Source organism: Stegostoma tigrinum, chromosome 5, assembly GCF_030684315.1.
Source record: "Stegostoma tigrinum isolate sSteTig4 chromosome 5, sSteTig4.hap1, whole genome shotgun sequence".
Taxonomy (NCBI): Eukaryota; Metazoa; Chordata; class Chondrichthyes; order Orectolobiformes; family Stegostomatidae; genus Stegostoma; species Stegostoma tigrinum.
This window is the reverse complement of record NC_081358.1, coordinates 122,786,911-122,807,496: the sequence shown is the minus strand read 5'-3', so window position 1 is coordinate 122,807,496 and position 20,586 is coordinate 122,786,911. Positions and strand designations below refer to the sequence as shown.

The 20,586-nt window shown below is 40.1% G+C and overlaps 1 protein-coding gene across 4 annotated transcripts in view; it reads left to right on the top strand.

Annotated features, from left to right (window-relative positions):
* The window catches only part of LOC125451875 (protein LYRIC-like), a 75,560-nt gene that overhangs the window by 37,940 nt on the left and 17,034 nt on the right, over nucleotides 1–20,586 (top strand). For 2 of the 4 annotated variants that reach the window (XM_048529569.2, XM_048529567.2), the window contains 3 exons: nucleotides 8,449–8,535; nucleotides 15,689–15,787; nucleotides 18,612–18,736. In XM_048529569.2, coding sequence (XP_048385526.2) covers nucleotides 8,449–8,535; nucleotides 15,689–15,787; nucleotides 18,612–18,736 — 311 coding nt within the window. The remainder of the gene's footprint in view (nucleotides 1–8,448; nucleotides 8,536–15,688; nucleotides 15,788–18,611; nucleotides 18,737–20,586) is intronic. The other 2 variants (XM_059646261.1, XM_048529568.2) reach the window with 1 other exon arrangement.

The following is a 20,586-nucleotide window of genomic DNA, read 5'->3' as shown; positions in this document are numbered from 1 at the left end:
GCTGTGTAGAACTGTGCTAAAGAATAGCCCCAGCACAGTAGTTACAACAGAGCCAGCCTATGCTAGCAGGTTTGGGTTAATGTTAATACATGGGTTAATATTAAATTTATGTTTCCTTTGTTTTAAAGGAATATAGGGTTAAAGATTAATCCAAATTCACAACACTTTAAAGTCTGGCCAGATTGAAAGCAAATTTTCTTGTATTTTTGCGCATCTTTTACTTATAACGTGTGTGTGTGTGTGTATAAGTTGAATAATGGTTGAAGTGTTGAGGTTAAGCAACTGAGCTCAGTATAGGGTGCAAAAAAATTAAAAATTCATGAAGTTTATTTCTATTTCAATTTAAACCTTTTGAACATAATTTAGGATTGACTTTAAACATCACAGTTTTGGATGTCCATATCTAATAACTAATTTTATTAGCATCAGCATTCCATTTTATTTACATTCATTAGATTGCACATGATCCAGTGCAGACTAGATTTCTAGGTGTAAGTATTAAACCCAGTCATTGCAAATAAATGCAAGGTGCAGCAAAGTATTAAAAGTTATGCTTGTCATTTTTTAAGCATCTTATGCTTCTGTATAGCATTAACTATAAGGCTGTTGCCATAATTTGGCTTAAGGATTAGGGTGGGAGAAGTGGGTTCCAAGTTGTGGAGCACTGGCATGAGCATGAGGGTAAGTGGGGGGGCTGTACCTTTTGGTACAGATTTCACCTGAACTGTGCTGGAGTTGGCATTGGAGCCAGTAATGTAACTAAGGAAGTAGAGAGGGCTTTAAAGTAAATAGAAGAAGGGACCATTGTAGGACAAATGACATAAATTAAAGAAAATGCTAAGTCAGTAGATCAAGATATCAAAAAAAGGTTATGGTGATAGTATGGCGGGAATGACAATGATTACAAACTTGAAAAAGCACGTGCAGATCGGACCAGAGTTGACACAAATATATTTGTAGAAAAGTGAATTAACAACTCTGTCTGTCATTGTCAACAATAAAATAAGTAAATTGTCAGCTCAAATAGAAATTTGTATGTGTGATCTGAGAGGTGTGATCTGACAGTCGTGATAGAGAAGTGACTACAAAGGAATCAAAGCAGGGACCTGAATGTCCAAGAGGGATAGACATTCTTGAAGGACAGAAAGCTTGCAAAAAGTGGTAGGCCCCTTCAGTTAATAAATGAGAATATTAGTACTGTTGTGAGAGAAATTCTAAAATTCACAATGTTCAATCAGTTTGAGTAGCACGAAAAAACTAAGAGGCAGTTGATGGGGGTAACAATGATGATGTAAGTTACAGTATAAATCAGAAAATTGGAGGCCCTTGTAACAACGGTAATACAGAAATAATGTTCAATCTAGGTATCAACCACTAAGCCCTAACATTGTGTAGTGCACATTCTTGCCATGATTGCAAGATGGTTTCCCAGTTCAGTACAGTGAGGATCTAAGTAGAGAGCAGATTGTTTGCAGTAAAAAACATCTAATTAATACGTTTGTTGTAAAAGAGTTTTTAGGAAAGAGTGGCCATAATATAATCGCATTTTACATTAAGTTTGGAAGTGATGTGGTTAATCAGAAATTAGGGTCTCAGTTCTAAATGAAAATCTATGAATTTATGAAGGTCACATTAGCTGTTTAGGGTTAGGAAACCATTTTAAAATGTATGATGATGACAGGCAAATACATTCTTTTAGTGCACAGAAAAACAGTAGGAAAGTGTTCTATTCGTGGCGAACAAAAGAAACCCAGAATATATATTTAGATTGCCAGAAGGCATTCGATGAAGCCACACACAAGATAGTTGAAAAGAAGTTAGAACACATGGAATTAGGGAAAAATATTGCAATGGATTAGGAGCTGGTTAACAGGTAGAAAATAGAGTAAGAGTCACAGAAATTTTAAAACACAGATCACCATCTGCACAGGTTCGTTAAAGGAACATTGTTACCTACTGCCAATTTTCACATTTTTCTCATACTTTTGCATGGTATTTTTAATACAGATTATCATCCATGGTCCTCTTGAATGCCTCAATTGAACGTGGTTCATTTTCAGGCTAGAAGACTGACTCATGGGGTATTGCCACAATGAACGTTTGGGTCCGAGCTATCCACAATCTCTATTGATACAGATGTGGGAATTGCATGTAATTTTCCAAAGTTTTCAGATAACATAAGCTGGCTAGGAATGTAAGTTGTGTGAAGGATACAAAGTCACTTGAACAGAATTTGTAAAAGCATCTGAGGTTGTCCACATTGGTTGAAAAACAGAAATACAGAGTATTTCTTAAATGGTGAGAGGTTGGTAAGTGTTGAACTTCAGAGACTTTTTTGACTGTTCTTGTTCATGAATCATAGAAAGCTGGTACAGCAAGCAACTAGGGAGGCAAATGCTTTTGTTAGCTTTCATCAAAAGAGGCTTTGAGTAAAGGAATAAAGATATGTTACCGCAAAGATGCAGAGCTTTGGTAAGAATTTTATGGAGCTTGGAAGACTAAGAGGTGATCTTATTCAAATATTCAAGGTCCTTATAAGGCTGCGTAGGATAAAAGCAGGAAGGATGTTTCCCCTAGCTGCGGGTGTTGAGACCAAGGATAGTAAGGGGCAGGCAGTTTCGAATGAAGAGGAATTCCTTCACTTGGAGAGTGGTACGTGTTTGGAATTGTTGGCCCAGAGGTCTCTGGGATGCTCAGTCAGTGAGTATGTTCTCGACGAAGGTCAAATAATTTTTCATAGATGGAAAACATTGAGAGATACAGGGACAGTGAAAGAAAATAATGTTGAGATAAATAGAGGATCAGCCATAATTCCATTGACTGGTAGAGAGAGTTTGAAGGCCTGAATGGCCGCCTCCTGGTCTCTTTTTTTTTAATGTTAGTAATTTAAACATAACATCAAAGACTGTCCAGCACACCCCATTTGGCCCACTCTGTTTCTTTGAAAGGGCATTCAAACTTAGTCCAACAAATCTGTCCATTCCCCTTCAAAACATCTGTGGAATGAACTTACACAACGCTTTTGGATGATGCTTGAGGAAAAGAAAATTGTCCTCATCTCCTCTAGTTATTTTGCTAGTTATTATAAATCAGTGGCTCTGGTTATTGACCCTTTACCACAGGAAATTTTTTTTCTTGATCTTCTCTCTCAATCTCTCGTCATTTTGAAAACTTTCATCATCGCCTCTTTGTCTTCTCTTTTCCAAGAAGAACTGCCTGAACTGTTTCCCCAGCAACTTATTTTAAGATCATGAGATCTAGTCCATCAGTATCCTGAGATTTGTCAACCTGCAATACTTTGCTCAGTACCCTTCCCAGAAAATTATAATTTTTCTTGAGTCCTTCCCTCATTTCCATTTCCTAACTGACATTTATTTCTGGGATGGCACTTAAATTCTCCAAAGAATCATACAGATTACCTGTCCAATTAATCTGCCATTGTCATGTTTTCAATTATCTGTTCCCCAGACTTCCCTTCTATGGGATCAATGCCCACGTTGTTAACTTTTAAATACATTTGTAGAGGAAAGTTGCAGTTTGAAAGAGAGAAGGCAAAATCGGATGTAATGGTATTACAGTTAAATAATGACAGGGGCATGAGAGAGGAATTGACGAAAATCGACTGGAAGCAGAGCCTAACGGGGAAGACAGTAGACCAACAATGGCAGGAGTTTCTGGGTGTAATTGAGGACACAGTACAGAGGTTCAACCCAAAGGAAAGAAAGATTATCTGGGGTGGGATTAGACAGCCATGGCTGACACAGGAAGTCAGAAATATATCAAAGAAAAAGAGACAGCCTATAAAGTGGCCAAGAGCACTGGGAAATCAGAAGATTGGGAAGGCTACAAAAACAAACAGAGGATAACAAAGAGAGAAATAAGGAAGGAGAGGATCAAATATGAAGGGAGGCTAGCTAGTAATATTAGAAATGACAGTAAAAGCTTCTTTCAATACATAAGAAACAAACGAGAGGCAAAAGTAGATATTGGACCACTCCAAATTGATGCTGGAAGGCTAGTGATGGGAGATAAGGAACTAGCCGAAGAAGTTCTTTGCCTCAGTCTTCACAGTGGAAGACATGAGTAGTAAATCAACAATTAGGGAGAGCCGGGGGCAGAGTTGAGCATGGTAGGTATTACAAAAGAGAAAGTGCTAGAAAAGCTGAAAGGTCTAAAAATTGACAAATCTCCTGGCCCCGATGGGCTACGTGCTAGAGTTCTGGGGGATGTGGCTGAAGAAATAGCAGAGGCTTTGGTTGTGATCTTTCAAAAGTCACTGGAGTCAGGGAAAGTCCCAGACGATTGGAAAATAGCTGTTGTAACCCCCTTGTTTAAGAAAGGATTGAGGCTAAAGATGGAAAATTATAGGCCGATTAGCCTAACCTCGATAGTTGGTAAAATTCTAGAATCCATTGTCAAGGATGAGATTTCTAAATTCCTGGAAGTGCAGGGTCAGATTAGAACAAGTCAGCATGGATTTTGCAAGGGGAGGTCGTGCCTGACAAACCTGTTAAAATTCTTTGAAGAAGTAACAAGTATGTTAGACCAGGGAAACCCAGTAGATGTTATCTATCTAGACTTCCAAAAGGCCTTTGATACGGTGCCTCACGGGAGGCTGCTGAGCAAGCTGAGGGCCCATGGTGTTTGAGGTGAGCTACTGGTTTGGAGTGAGGATTGGTTGTGTGACAGGAGGCAGAGAGTTGGGATAAAAGGCTCTTTTTTGGAATGGCAGCTGGTGACGAGTGATGTCCCGCTGGGTTCAGTGTTGGGGCCACAGCTGTTCACCTTACATGTTAATGATCTGGATGAAGGGACTGGGAGCATTCTGGCCAAGTTTGCCAATGATACAAAGATAGGTGGACAGGCAGGTAGTACTGAAGAGGTGGGGAAGCTGCAGAAAGATTTGGACAGTTTAGGAGAGTGGTCCAGGAAATGGCTGATGAAATTCAATGTGAGTAAATCTGAGGTTTTGCACTTTGGTAAAAAGAATACAGGCATGGACTACTTTCTAAATGGTGAGAAAATTCGCAAACGAGAAGTACAAAGGGATCTGGGAGTGTTGGTCCAGGATTCTCTAAATGTTAACTTGCAGGTTGAGTCCGTGATTAAGAAAGCGAATGTAATGTGTCGTTTATCTCGAGGGTTGGAATATAAAAGCAGCAATGTGCTTCTGAAGCTTTATAACGCTCTAGTTAGGCCCCATTTAGAATACTGTGTCCAATTTTGGGTCCCACACCTCAGGAAGGACATACTAGCCCTGGAGCGTGTCCAGCGGAGATTCACATGGATGATCCCTACAATGGTAGGTTTAACGTATGATGAACGGCTAAGGATCCTGGGATTGTACTCATCAGAGTTTAGAAGGTTGAGGGGAGATCTAATAGAAACTTAGAATATAACGTATGGTTTAGAAGGGGTGGACGCTAGGAAGTTGTTTCCATTAGGTGGGGATGCTAGGACCCGTGGGCACAGCCTTAAAATTAGAGGGGGTACATTTAAAACTGAAATGAGACGACATTTCTTCAGCCAGAGAGTTGTGAGCTTGTGGAATTCATTGCCACGGAGTGCAGTGGAGGCCGGGACGTTGAATGCCTTCAAGGCAGAGATCGGCAAATTCTTGATCTCTGAAGGAATCAAGGGCTACGGGGAGAGTGCAGGGAAGTGGAGTTGAAATGCCCATCAGCCATGATTTAAATGGCGGAATGGACTTGATGGGCCGAATAGCCGTACTTCCACTCCTATATCTTATGGTCTTATGGTCTAAGATCTCACTACCTGTTGACGGACACTTGTTTTTATTTTAGTAAATGTATCCTTTTTCTTTTACTTCAGTATTGCCTTTAACTCTTTCAGTCAACTAAGGATTGTGGATCCTCTCTGTGGAACTTGTGTTCTTAATTATTTGCCACAGAATATGAGCATCTCTGACCAGGCCAGCATTTACTGCCCATCTCTAATTGCCCAGAGGGCAGTTGAGTCAACCGCATTGCTGTGTCTGAAATCACATGTAGACCAGGTGAAGGAAGGATGGCAGTTTCTTTCCCTAAAGGGCATTAGTGACCATATGGGTTGTTACATGTCAACAGTGGTTAAATGGTCACCATCTTTATTATATATTTTTTAAAATTGAATTCAAAAGTCAACATCTGCCGTAGCAGGATTCAAACCCGTGTTCCCGCGACATTGGCCAGTGACATTACGACCAGAACCATTTTGTAGACCTTAACGTAATTTATCAGTTTATTTTATTTGCTTTTGTGCTCTCATAATTGCCGTGACTAATGTTTTAAAATGCTCTTCTTGAGCCAGTAGCCTCCTTTAAACTAAATATAAAATGTAATTTGGTTAAACTAGGGATTTCTTCACTACAAAGTCATGAATTAATCCTATTCCTTTCCACGACATATGATGTGGCTTGTTCTCTTGCTCAAGACACGTTGTTCTCAGAAGCCTGAAACATTCCACAGATTGTTCATCTCGGTTACCTTTGCACATCTAATGTTTCCAGTGTATGAATTGATTAAAAGCCCCCATAATTATTGCTGTATAATTTTGGCAGCTTCCCATTATTTCTTCCTTTATCCACCATCCCATCATATGGTTACAATTAAGAGGCCTGATTACCACAAGTGACTTCTTGCCTATATCATTTCTCATAACTACCTCCAAACTGCTTCCGATTTCTGGTTTCCTGTAAAGCCCTCCTATTATGCCATTATAATCAATAATTAAGAGGGTCAGCCCCTCCACCGTTTCATAGCTACCTATTCTTGCTAAATATCATTTACCCTTTAAGCTCCCACTCCATGCCAGTCTCTGTAATGGCTATCAGATTAGACTGATTTTACTTTGGAATTGTCAGTTTGTCTGTTTTGTTTCAAATGCATTGTTTTATTACTATAGCCATTATTTTATAACTTTTTAAATTATTTCTGTTACCTCTTTCCTAATCTGTTGATTTACTCTTCGATTTGTACACTCCGAATTTAGTGTTTATTTTGGTCCCTCCAGTTGATTGAGATCATTTTTTGTTTGAGCTCTAGTGTTAGAAGTTTAAGCAGAGACCTTTCAGCATGGGTGTCTCAATTTTCTATTATTGCCCAGGAGACCAACTGACTCAATACTTAATTTTGTGACCAGGTGGAAATTTTATGGGACTAGAAATGAATTTTTACTTGACTAATTCACGCAGCTGATGTTAATAAAACTCTGGTTTCTGTCCTCAGTGATTTTGGAAGATCAAATTCAAGGGCGAACTATACAGTAAATGGAAAAGTCCTAGGGAAAAATGATGAACAGAGATCTGGGTGTTCAGGTCCATTGTTCCCTGAAGGTGACAACGTAGCTCAATAGGGTGGTCAAGAAGGCATATGGCATGCTTTCCTTCATCGGGCAGGGTATTGAGTACAAGAGTTGGCAGGTCATGTTGCAGTTGTATAGGACTTTGGTTCGGCCACATTTGGAGTACTGTGTACAGTTCTGGTCGCCACATTACCAAAAGGATGTGGTTGTTTTGGAGAGGGTACAGAGAAGGTTCACCAGGATGTTGCCTGGTATGGAGGTTGCTAACTATGAAGAGAGGTTGAATAGATTAGGATTATTTTCATTAGAAAGATGGAGATTGAGGGGGACCTGATTGAGTTTTACGAAATCATGAGGGGTATCGACAGGGTGGATAGCAAGAAGCTTTTTCCCCCAGAGTGGGGGACTCAATTACTCGGGGTCATGAGTTCAAAGTGAGAGGAGGAAAGTTTAAGGGAGATATGCGTGGAAAGTTCTTTACACAGAGGGTGGTGGGTGCCTGGAACGCGTTGCCAGCGGAGGTGGTAGACGCAGACACGTTAGCATCTTTAAAGATATATTTGGGCAGGGAACAAATGGACACAGACTGTTAGAAAGTAGATGACAGGTTAGACAGAGGATCTTGATCGGCGCAGGCTTGGAGGGCTGAAGGGCCTGTTCCTGTGCTGTAGGTTTCTTTGTTTCTTTCTTTTGTTTGATGTGAGATCTTATTTTACTCCATTATGATGGTGTATATGTGACTTCATGTTTATTCCTGTGCTAGCTTGTCATCCATTCCCCCTCAATTGCTTATTATCCTACAAAGGAGGCCATTAGGCCCATTTGTTCCATGCCAGCTCTCTGTGGAACAATCCATTTGCCCTATTTCCCTGTTCTGTCTTAATCACCCTGCAAGTGTATTTGCTTCAAGTGTCTTTCTGCAGTTTTATCTCTTATAAGAAGTTTAGTAAGATGACCTATTTGTCCAAGTTCTTGGTCACTTGTCTTTGTGCTTCTCTCCAGCTTGGTGTAATGCTTTGTTGATGCTATCAATACCCTTCATGCCTTGTTGTGTTAAGGCAGCTTTTTAAATACAAGTTTTTTTTAATTCTGGAAAAGGCAGAACAATCTCAGTTGATGTTAATTGTATGCTTTGTTTTTTTACAGGGGCTTGGGCAGGTGTCAATAACAGGATGAATACCTCAGAGCAGAAACCTCCTTTCTCTACTGCGGGGGCGAATGCTGCAGTAGCCAGTAAATATGAAATATTGATTTTATGGGGTTTTTTTATAGTTTTGAAACAACTCCTTCACTGTAGAGACAAATTAGTCTTGTCATGAATCTGTTCATGTTCAGCTGTTTTTTTAGCCATTGCACATTTGATTGTTCAGATGTATAGGTGTTTTCTTAACGTTCCCCTTAACATGCACTATTCAGTATGTATGCTGTCCAGGATATGCATGAATGAATTAATGGACCATTTCAGAGGGCAGGTCAGGTCAGAGCAAGTATTGTTGCTGGGGTAATCCAAACTGATATAAGGATGGCAGGTTTCCTTCCTTTCTCAGATGGATTTTTATGACAACCTAGTTGTTATATGGCCAATATTGCTGACTTTAGCTTTTAGTTTCATAATTTCACAGAATCATATAATTAGACCAGAAGGTATAGGAGCAGAATCAGGCAGTTCACCGTATTGTCTGCTTCACTATTCATTCATGCTGATACGTTTCTCAATCCCATTCTCCTGTCTTCTCTTAGTTAACCATGATCTCCTTACTAATCAAGAATTTATCAGTCTCTGTCTTAAATACACGCAATGACTTTGTCTTCTGCAGCGATGAGTTCCACAGATTCACCACACTTTGGCTGAAAGAATTCTTCCACACCTTAGTTCTAAAGGGCCGTCCCTTCATTCTGAGGCTGTTCCCTCAGGCCCTTTTCTCTCCTAGTGGAAGCATCTTTTCCAAGTCCTTGGTCACTTGGTATTCTATAAGTTTCAATCAGATCCCACTTCATCTTTCTAATCTTCGAGTACAGACCCAGATTCCTCCAATGCAGCACATCCTTCCTTCGATAGAGGGCCCAAAACAGCTCATGATATTCTGAATATGGTCTGAGCCTCACAGTATATCCTTGCTGTTATATTCTGGTCCTTTTGAAATGAAAGTTGACAATGCTTTTGCCTTCCTAACTGCCTACTGAAACTACATGTTGATCTTAAGAGAATCTAGAACGCGAACTTCTTGGTGCTTTAGATTTCCAAAGCTTTTCCCCATTTAGAAATTAGTCTGTGCCTGTATTCTTCCTACCAATGTGTATACCCTCGCTGTTTTCCATGTTGCGTTCCATCTGTCACTTTTTCATCCACTCTCCTAGCCTGTCCATGTCCTTCTGCAACCTCCCCACTTCCTCAACACTGTCTGTGCCTCCACCTATCCTTGGGTCATCTGCAAGCTTAGCAGCAACATGCTCAATTCATTCATCCAGAACATAAAATAACATAAATAGTTTGGTTCCAACACAGACCCCTGTGGGACTCCCCTAGTCACTGGCTGCCATCCTGAAAAAGACCCCTTTGAATCCACTACCTGCCTTCTGCCAGTCAGCCCATGCTCTATCCATGCCAGTACCTTGCCCCCAACACCATGGGTTCCTATCTGATTTACCAGCCGACTGTGCAGCACTTTGTCAAAGGCCTTCTGGAAATCCAATTAGATCACATCCAATGGCTCTCCTTTGTCTAAACTGCTTGTTACCTCCTCAGAATTCTAACATATTTGTCAGGCATGACCTCCCCTTGGTGAAGGTGTGCTAACTCAGCCCTGTTTTACCATGCACTTGCAAGTACTCCACAGTCTCGCCCTTAATAGCAGACTCTAAAATGAGAGCAACAACCGAGGTCAGGCTAACTGGCCTGTGATTTCCAGACTTGTACCTCCTTCCCATCTTAAACAGGGGTCTTATATTAGCTATTTTCCAGTCCTCTTGCACCCTCCCTGACTCGAGTAATTTCTGAACAAATGCCTCTACAATCAACTTTGCTATCTCCTTCAAAACTCTGGGCTGTGGTCGATCTGGTCTGGGTGATTTGTCCACCTTCAGACCTTTCAGCTTTCCCAGTGTCACCTCCTCAGTGATGGCTGCTACACACGGCTGCTGAAGTTATGGCATGTTACTGGTGTCTTCCACTGTGAAGACTGACGCAGAGCGTGTATTCAGTTCCTCCACCATATCTTGATTCCTCATTACGACTTTTCCAGCGGTCCAATGTCCGTTCTTGTTTCTTTGTTACCTTTTTGTATATCAAAAGCAACTGACAATCCTCTCATGTTACGAGCTAGCTTATACTTCATCCGTCGTATTTCATAACTCATACTTCATCATCTTCTATTCCACACCCCCTGCCCAAAAAAAGATTTTTTTTTAAGTTACCCTGAGCCCGATTTAAAGTCTGTATGTTTTTTCTTATGTTTTTATGCTGACCTGAATTCTCTTGTCAGCCATGGTTGCCTTGACCTGCCCTTAGTATGTTTCTTCTTTCTCCACGTTACCCTCAGAAACTAATGCCATTGCTGCTTCACTGTCTTCTCTGATAAACCCTCCCTTCCAATCAACTCTGGCCTTCTCTTCCTCCATGTCTTTGTAGTTAACTTTGCTCAATTGCAATGCAGTTACATCTGATTCCAGCTTCTCCCCCTCAAACTGCAGGATGAATTCTCTCTGGTCACTGGAAGCTGTTTCCTTCACCTTAAATTCCCTAATCAAGTCTGCCTCATTGCTCTTCACCAGTCCAGAATTGCATGTAGCTAAATAGTTCTACCGCAAGCTGTTCTTAAAAAAAAACCCATGTCTTGATATGCCACAAATTCCTTTTCTGGGGATCGAGTGATAGCCTGATTTTCCTAGTCCATCCACATATTGAATTCCCTCGTGATTGTTGTAATAACGCCTTTCTTGCATGCCTTTTCTAACTCCTCATTTATTTTCTTCCCCATATCCTGATCCCTGCCAGGGGGTCTGTGCATAACTGCTTGCTATAACAGACTAAGGGGAATGTTTCTTTTAGTTGTAGCTGCTCTGGGAGTTCCTGAGTCTGAAATGAAGTGATACATTTTTTTCTCCACTCCAATTCTCTTGTCGGTTACAGAGATTATCGAGGAGAGACTGTATTGACTTGAGTGTGTGTGAACCCGTCAAATTAACTTGAATGTTAAAGTAAATTGTCCTTTTCGCTTCCTTTATTAAATTATTTGACGTACGATGACAAAACTTAAATTGACGAAGCGGTCTTCATATCCTTAAGGTGTCCTGAGTGCTTTAAAGAATTGCGTCTGAAGTGCAGTCAAGTCCGTGTTATATAATAGACAAATGCAGCAACCAATGTGCATATAGCTTGAGGAATTGATGTTGGGCTGGGCTTTAGGAGGAATGATTAAAATGCCGAGTTAAGACGGAACCGTCCTCAATATTAATTTTAAAATACTCATTAATTATTCATGAACTTTAATTGCCAAATTGACTTACAAACATTGGAAAGAGCTTCTATTCTGTGAATACAATGAACAGGCAATGGATTGAGACACAGATTAGCTATCATCTAATTGAATAGCTGTATAGACTTAAGGATTGAATGGCCTCCTCTTGTTGTGCTGTTATTTTCGTTTGGAATGGAGAAGGAAACTGAAACAGGCTTATTATAGCATTGTTTTGACATGTCACAAGGTGCCAGATTTTAAAAGGGGAGGTTTTTATTTCTAAGACTTTTTTTAAAAAATAGATTCCTATTCTCAGCAGCCAAGGATACGAAGTTTGGTCAGTCAAACTTGGCAATCTTGTAACTTTTTTAATGCTGCATGAGTGAGTGTAGTAAAGGCATCCGGTCCTTAAGTGATTATTGAATCCTTGCTTAATGACATCTGTGACTGACTGCAGAAGACCCCACCTTCATCTACATTTTGTCCATGTTTAAAAGTAAAAGCATCAAATTCTCAGTGACTTGGAACAATGCATTAACTAATCATCCAACTCTTGTTAAATAAAATGATGGATGGGTTAACATGCCCTTTAGATCTAGATGAGGGAAGTAGCTATTTGTGCTGCATAAATTTGCAGTAATAGATAAAATGAAGAATGCATTGCAATAAAGAAATGCCATTTTTCACAACAGTTGTTATAAGTTTAACTAGCGTGGGGTGGCGTTTGTGGTGTTCTATGTAAACTGTTGTCTCCCTAATCAAGAAATGCAAAACTTATCTATTTTGCAAAAGATTTGCAGCCGTGGGATGTAGGCATGACCGAATAGACCAGTATTCGTTACTCTATCCCTGTTTTTACCAGAGGGCAGACTACATTGCTTTGGATCTGAGGTCACATATAGATCAATATCCTTTGTTCTTTTTAGGCTAAGTTGGCAATTAAAAGTTCATGAATAATTTGTAATGAGTACTTTTAAATTGGTTGTGGTTGGGGGCTGGTGCACAGAGACATAAATAGTAGGAATTTTTTTCCCCAAAACAGAAATGTCATTTATTAGGGGACATAAAAGGGGAAAGTTTAAAGCTGATATGAAAGGTAAGTTGTACAGAAAGGGTGGTAAGTGCCTGGAATGTGCTGCCAAAGGAGGTGGTCGAGATGGATGAAGTTGCAGTGATTGCAAGATAAATGAATAGGCAGGGAATAGAAACATACAGACCTCGCAGAGGTAATGGGAACTGCAGATGCTGGAGAATTCCAAGATAATAAAATGTGAGGCTGGATGAACACAGCAGGCCAAGCAGCATCTCAGGAGCACAAAAGCTGACGTTTCGGGCCTAGACCCTGATGAAGGGTCTAGGCCCGAAACGTCAGCTTTTGTGCTCCTGAGATGCTGCTTGGCCTGCTGTGTTCATCAAGCCTTACATTTTATTATCTTGGACCTCGCAGAGGTGTAAGGTTTTAAATTGGAAAGACATCGTGTCGGTGCAGTCTGAATGGGACAAGAGTCCTGTTCTATTCTTGTTGGCAGTACTGTGATTTCAGTACCACAAACCATCCAGAATGTGCCAATAAATAGCAGGATGTGAATTTCTTACCAGCTCAAGTTAAAAATTTCAGAGTTAAAGTTAATGTGATGTGGAAATAAGGAATATTAGGATTACTCAGTAACTGTTTCACTGAAGGGAAATCGGGCTGTGGCACACACTGAAGGAATGCTAAGGACAAAAGCTCTCATCTGATTTTTAAAACAAAGACACTTGAGTGTTAACTAAAACGGTTAGGGCACACGAGCTTCCAACCAGCACATGGATGATGGGCCACATGGCCTCTTTCTGAGTGTCACATTTCACTGTGTTGGTTTGAACACTGAATTTTGCAATTAAGTATTTCCACTGGACTTCTGACAGTCAAATCAATGATACTTTTGAGTTTACAGTTACTGATACCAAATTGTTATTTTTGAGGTCAACATCTCCCCCACATTTTATTTTTAAAATTGTAGCCAGTTAGTGTTATCTCTTAGAACCAGTCCAATACGTTGTTGAATCTTTCCTCATTTTCCATCATCAAAACACTTCTTGAAAGATCAGTTGGATTAGAAGGCCTAGTCTCAGCCATTTCAATCAAGGTGTTTCTCAACACTTGCCATTGTATTGCCAAAATACAAAATTTTTTTCAGTTTTTGGTCTTGTATTCATCATGATATTTCACAAGAATATAAATTCACAACGATAACTAACATTTATAGTGTGTGAGGGGGTATCCTGAGTGGTTAGCAAGTGAATTTGAGGCATTGCCATGGAGAATGAATCGATTAATGCTGATTGCCTGTTAACATCCAGGCTTTATTTCAACTTAAACCAGGCAGGATGACTGTGATTCGACAGACGAGTGCCCTGAGAAATGAGCCAGCAAATGGCTGACAATTATTTTGTTGAATTGAAACATGTTGTTTCTGTCTGAAAGGAATGGAACCTTGTGGGTTAATATTTGTAGCTTCCAATATGTAAACTTAAATCTCACTGAAAGCCTAACTGACAGTCCTAAATTAGGTATTAATGCCAATCCTTGCATATTCAAGATTATCCAACAAATGTCCAATTGAAACTAATGAGATGCCCAGTGTTGAAATTTTTGTGTGTAAGCTGGTTGGTTACATTCAGTACTTTGCTGGTTGTGAACAGTTGAATGGACATGCTGTTTGATGGCTATCTACCAGTCTTTGGGATGTATAGCCTATACCTGGCATCTGGCTACCATTGAAGTTCATATACCACATTATTTGTTTGATGGTTAGAATGACTTTTTGACTTGACAGCAGCGTCTTATTAGTGGCAAACATTTATTCATGTTGTTACTGTATAGCAGCATGAAATGGATAGTTTCATCTTTTGCTGTAAGCTTGCAATACCTAACCCTTCTTGGACAACCTGGGGCAGACATTTGCTGGATGTTTTCTCAGGGCATTAGTCAGGGTCACCCTACCTGGTTTACAGTTTAAACAAAGCTTCACAGTTAATAATCAAAGTGTCAATGACTGCATTTTCTATAACATTGTCTCTACCAATCAGCGCCTACTTATCAGCCAGTCAGTACTCATCTGTCATGCAGTGCAAATGATCCCTGGAATGGTAGGTTGAACATGTAATGAATGGCTAAGGATCCTGGGATTGTACTCATTGGAGTTTAGAAGGTTGAGGGGAGACCTAATAGAAACTTACAAGATAATGTATGGCTTAGAAGGGGTGGACACTGGGAAGTTGTTTCCATTAGGTGGGGAGACTAGGACCCATGGGCACAGCCTTAACATTAGAGGGGGTAAATTTAAAACGGAAATGAGACGACTTTTCTTCAGCCAGAGAGTGGTGGGCTTGTGGAAGTCATTGCCACAGAGTGCAGTGGAGGCTGGGATGTTAGATGCCTTCGAGGCAGAGATCGACAAATTCTTGATCTCTGAAGGAATCAAGGGATACGGGGAGAGTGCAGGGAAGTGGAATCGAAATGCCCATCAGCCATAATTTAAATGGCAGAATGGAATTGATGGGCCGAATGGCCTTGCTTCCACTCCTGTGTCTTATGGTCTTATGGTCTAAATGCTTATTGGTATTCTTTTTGAGATATCCTGATAAATGCCGAATGAAAAGCTTTGACAAAATGTCTTTATTCAACATTATTCGAGTACTACTTAACCTAACAACTGCCTGCCATAGTTTAGCATCCTGCAGTTCGATCTCAAGTATTGGTGATGATGTTTTGTTTTCAAAAAATAAACAGAGGATTTTGTTAAATTTTTAACCAAAGCAACAAACATTGACTCATTTTACATTTCTTCTGGTCCAGATCCTCTCTACCAGTTTGAGCAGTTAACTTTGAAACCAGTTTTTTTGTGCCAGTTTGGTCATGTATAAATTGCTCTTCCCTTGCCCAGGTACCTCCAGTGAGCCAGCCTCCCAGTCAAGCACCACTGATCATCATTGGGATGCCAACCCAGCAGCCAGCCCTGTTGACGATGCCTGGTCTGGAATAAGTACGTGTTTTTCTCTCATAGTGAACAAATCACTTGTTGATATTGGACAAAGTCAAATGAATGTTTCGTGAACACGATGAAAAGGAAAACAAAACAAAAGTCAATTAATCATTATAACCTGAAATATAGTTGCCACCTACTCCAAAAATAAAAGCATTGGCAGCATTAAATGACCACTTGTACCATGCGGATAATTTTGGATGCACTATGCTGGTATCATTCTTTCTAAGCCAAATGAAAGTGGAATCTTGTTTGACAAACCAAAGAACCCTAACTAGTACAATAAATGAGTGAGAAGCAGTGCATGTCCCAGATTTGGATTTTCAGAAAACTTTTGAGAAAGTTCCATGTAAGAGGTTGGCATGCAAAATCAAAACATATGGGATTGATTCTAGTATGTTAATATGGATTGAGAATTGCTTTGCAGACAGGGAACAGAGGTAATAATGGGACAAACATGGAGAACACTGGAGAAACCCCTCAGCATTGTTAGCAGCATCTGTGGAAAGAGCAACAATTAATGTTTTGAGGCTGGTGTGATTGTTCAGGTTGAAGCAGAAATTTATTTAAATTTGTAGGATTTTGAAAATAATTTCTGTTTGTTGAAAAGTCTACAAGTAGGAAAAATGGCTTTGAGTTTGGATCGAGATGATTCCAAATAAGTTCTTGAGGAAGTAGTTCTTCATGTAACGGGTGTTAAAGGTGTGGAAGATTTCCACAAAAAGCTAATAAACTAGCTAGCCGGTGCTAGCTAATAAATTTAAATCTCAGATAGTTTAATTGTTGCATGCCTTGGATATTGAGTGAACTGGAGCCAAGATGAGCAGCTCAATTTGAGATGCTCTGCAAGCATGATCTCATTGAGTGGCATACTCCTGTTCCCAGTATCAGGGACGATCTAGCTTGAACTCTAGGGAAATTTTCGAAAAAAAAAGACTGTTCATGGCCGAGGTCATGAATGTTCAATCTTCAGCTGTTTGTCACTGCAGTATGTGAATTTCTAATCAATTATTTTTATTTAATTATCTGAGGATCGTAACTCCTGAAGTAAGCGCAGTTACTTGGAGCATCAAAGCTTGTCTTTTGATCTCGAAGTGTTTGGGTAGAATATGTTTACAATTGGGGGTTATTGCAGGGGAGTAGGTCAAGAGTAGGGCAGGGAAACCAAGAGGCTTGCTCTGTCAAAGGGCTGGCACAGACTTGATGGTCAAAATAACCCAGTGTTCCTCCACTGTATGACTGAATGTAACTTTGCTGACATGTCAAAAACTAAGACATGTTGGGCATCCAACATCTAGGTCTAAGACCCATTCATTGTTTTGATCTCATCAGTCTTTTCCACAAATCTTTTAATAGGTATTCCTTGATATTCGATACTACAATAGGGTTTCTCTGTCTGAAGGCACGTAGGCTCAATATCCTGAGGCGAAATAACCCACAATTAGCTTATCAAAGGTGTCTTTCAGCATAGAAAATTTTGAAAAGCTGAGGTACATTTTAAAGCGTCGGTTCTGAGGCATATATAGGACCAAGTACTTAACAGTAACATACTCTATGGATTTATTATGCAGCCATGGCAAGCTGCAATTGTAATTGCTGTTTTCCTCAGAGTGGTTATAAATTGTTTACTCGTAATTGAATTCCCTCCAGGGTTTATTTCAGGGATATGCTCGATGTTGCGCTGCCAGAATTTACTCTCAAATTGATGGGAGCTTAAAGTAAATACAGTTTTAAAAATGTCTAGAGATGGTAGTAACTGCCGATGCTGGAGAATCTGAGATAACACGGTGTAGAGTTGGATGAACACAGCAGGCCAAGCAGCAGAGGAGCAGGAAGGCTCACGTTTCGGGCTAGACCCTTCTTCAGAAATGGGGGTGGGGAAAGGGATTCTGAAATAAATAGGGAGGGGATGGAGGCGGATGGAAGATGGACAGAGGAAAAGATAGGCGGATCTATCTTCGCTGTCCATCTTCCATCTGCCTCCCCCCTCTCTCCCTATTTATTTCAGAACCCCCTTCCCCACCCCCATTTCTGAAGAAGGGTCTAGCCCGAAACGTGAGCCAGCCTGCTCCTCTGCTGCTTGGCCTGCTGTGTTCATCCAACTCTACACCATGTTATCCTATATATGAAAAATGTCCAGCTGTATTTCTCAAGAATCTTGTTTTTCCTTTTTCACCTATTTGTATGTCTTCAGCTTTTTCATTATTTATATTGTATGCACTGAGATTCTTTGTTCATGAATGAAAGGTTAACAATTTATGCTAGGCCTTGATTAAAATTCATGATCTTTAATATTGTTTCTCTTCATTCTGAAGTTTGCTTGACCTAAGCTTATTGGCTATCTCATTCTGAGTTGTTTTCTTACAAAAGTTGCCATTTGCCAAGATCTATCTGTCTGAAACAGGCCCCATAATTGGTTGTGGTTTTCTTTTAAAGCTGCTTATGATAAAGACAAGTGGATGGTATCTGCAGAAATAGCAACAGCCTCATTGATCTGATAAGATTCTCAGTTGGTGGTTAACCCCAGAATTGCATGTCTGCCTTGCCTAAAAGATCTGAAGTAAAGTATTCAGCGTTAGTCATTTCAAATTGGCATAATAGCTACATGCAACATTTCACCTTGTTTTAAATGTGTAATTGATCACTGATTTGAAGAGCCTTAAAAAGTCCCAAAGATTTTAAAATTACTGTCCTTAAATCTTCAGTGTATTTCTGTGTTTATCATGCAGTCTGTGCTGGAAGCTGGAATAAATTATTCAAAATGAATTCAGAAGTTGATTTAGTTTAGTAATTTCACCCATTAATTTTATTTCAAATTTTGCAGATGGAATTGCGACAGCGGACCCAAGTTCTGACTGGAATGCTCCAACAGAAGAGTGGGGAAACTGGCTGGTGGAAGAAAGCACTTCTGCAGCACAGCCTGAGGATGTTGTTGCAGAAACTCCAAAGGTTAGTATCCCTGGCCATTGTTGCTGTGTTCTCCTTCTGCGACCATCCCTTCTCACTAGTGCCAGTCCTTATATACTTGATATAGCAGTGGGGGAACCTGTTGGCAAATTAGTCGAGAGAGAATTCAAGTAAAAGAACAGGAATGTCTTGCTAGAATTGTACAGGGCCTTATACTACATCGTGTAGCACTAACGTATGACGAGAGGTTGGATCGGTTAGGGCTATGCTCACTGGAGTTGCAAAGAATGATAGTTCTTACAGAATCCTATTAAATGCTAACAGCACTAGACAGGATAATTGCAGGAAGAATGTTTCCAATGACTGGGAACAAGAACCAAGGGACACAGTTTTAGAACTCAAGTGAGGAGGAATTTCTTCATCCGGTGAGTGCATGGAATTCTCTGCCAGAGAAAACAGTTGAGGCTAAAATATTGAACGTTTTCAAAAAGGTAGATTTAGTTCTTGGAGCTCAAGGGATCAAAGGGTGTGAAGCAAAAACGGGAACAGGGTACTGAGTTTAATGATTGATCAGGCTCGAAGGGCTGAATGACCTAATCCTGTTCCTATTTTCGATGTTTCCATTTTGCAGTAAATCAGTTGCATGCAATGTTAGTAAGAAGTAGTATACATGTACTTAGCTTCTATTTTTACAGCCTGTTAACTGGGATTACACATTGAATACACTCTGTGATCAAACCCATGAACTTTGAAGTTAAGATAGATATATCTCTTCTTGAAAAGTTGCTGGTCCTAATTCATGAATATTATTTCAAATTCCATGATCATATTTTCTAGAAGTATTTTGTTCAATGGTTATTTTGTAACATTTGAGACTAGTGCTCTTTTTAATAGCAACAGGAAGTAAAAACACAGAATTACAGAAAGTTCACAGCACAGAAAGAAGCTGCTGTCCTATTCCTTCACCACAAGAAAAAAGCTATTCAACCTAATTGCACTTTTTCAGCTTTGTTCTATAGTTTTGCTGGTTTTACTGCTTAGAGCAACAGTGGTTTCTCTCTTGACCACCCTTTCTGGTGGAGAGTCTCGCACCCCTGTGACCCTTGGGGTGAAAACCTTATCCTACTTCTATCTCGTCTTCCTGCCAAGTAGTCTATAATCCACACCAACCCATCTCTGCCTGTGTTCAGGGGAATATGTTCTGCATCTCCAGTTTCTCTCGACTCCTCGTAAATTTGTGCCCCTCAATTAAATTCCAACCTCATCTGCTCCAAAGGGGAGAGTACCAGCTTTCTCTATTTCTGGCAGCATCACTGTTGACACACACCACCACCACCACCACCCCCCCCCCCCCCCACCCCACCCCACCCCCCAAACAATGCTACCTCTGGTGGATTCACATTAAAATGACGGCTGTTTCTGTTTCTTCTCCTCTGGTAGAGCTGTGTTGGTCTTGAATTGCATGTTCCATTGTTCTGCTCAAGGGAAGATGAGAGTTTAAAAACAATCCCTTCCAAAAATGGAAGAAAGGACAAATTCTAAACAAGGAATTCAAGCTGTATGGAAGGAATAAAAATCAAATGGAAAAACATGAACAAACTGGGTAACATATCAGAGCGACTCTAGTGAGCAGTGCAGAAATGAGACTAATGAAAGGAAAAAGAAAATTACAGTAAATAAGTAAAGATTATAAGACAGTAACCAAAAGAATGAGATGGAAAAAATATTAGAACGTGTAGATCTGATGTTTTCTGCTGCCTTGTCAATCCCTCCAGAATTAATATAGGCTGAAGACTCCTACTTGCTTTGAAAAATAACTAAGTTTTTAAAATTAATATCATCATTCCTCCTTTCAACACTAGGAACTCAATGCAGAGCCAAACTGAAGTAGC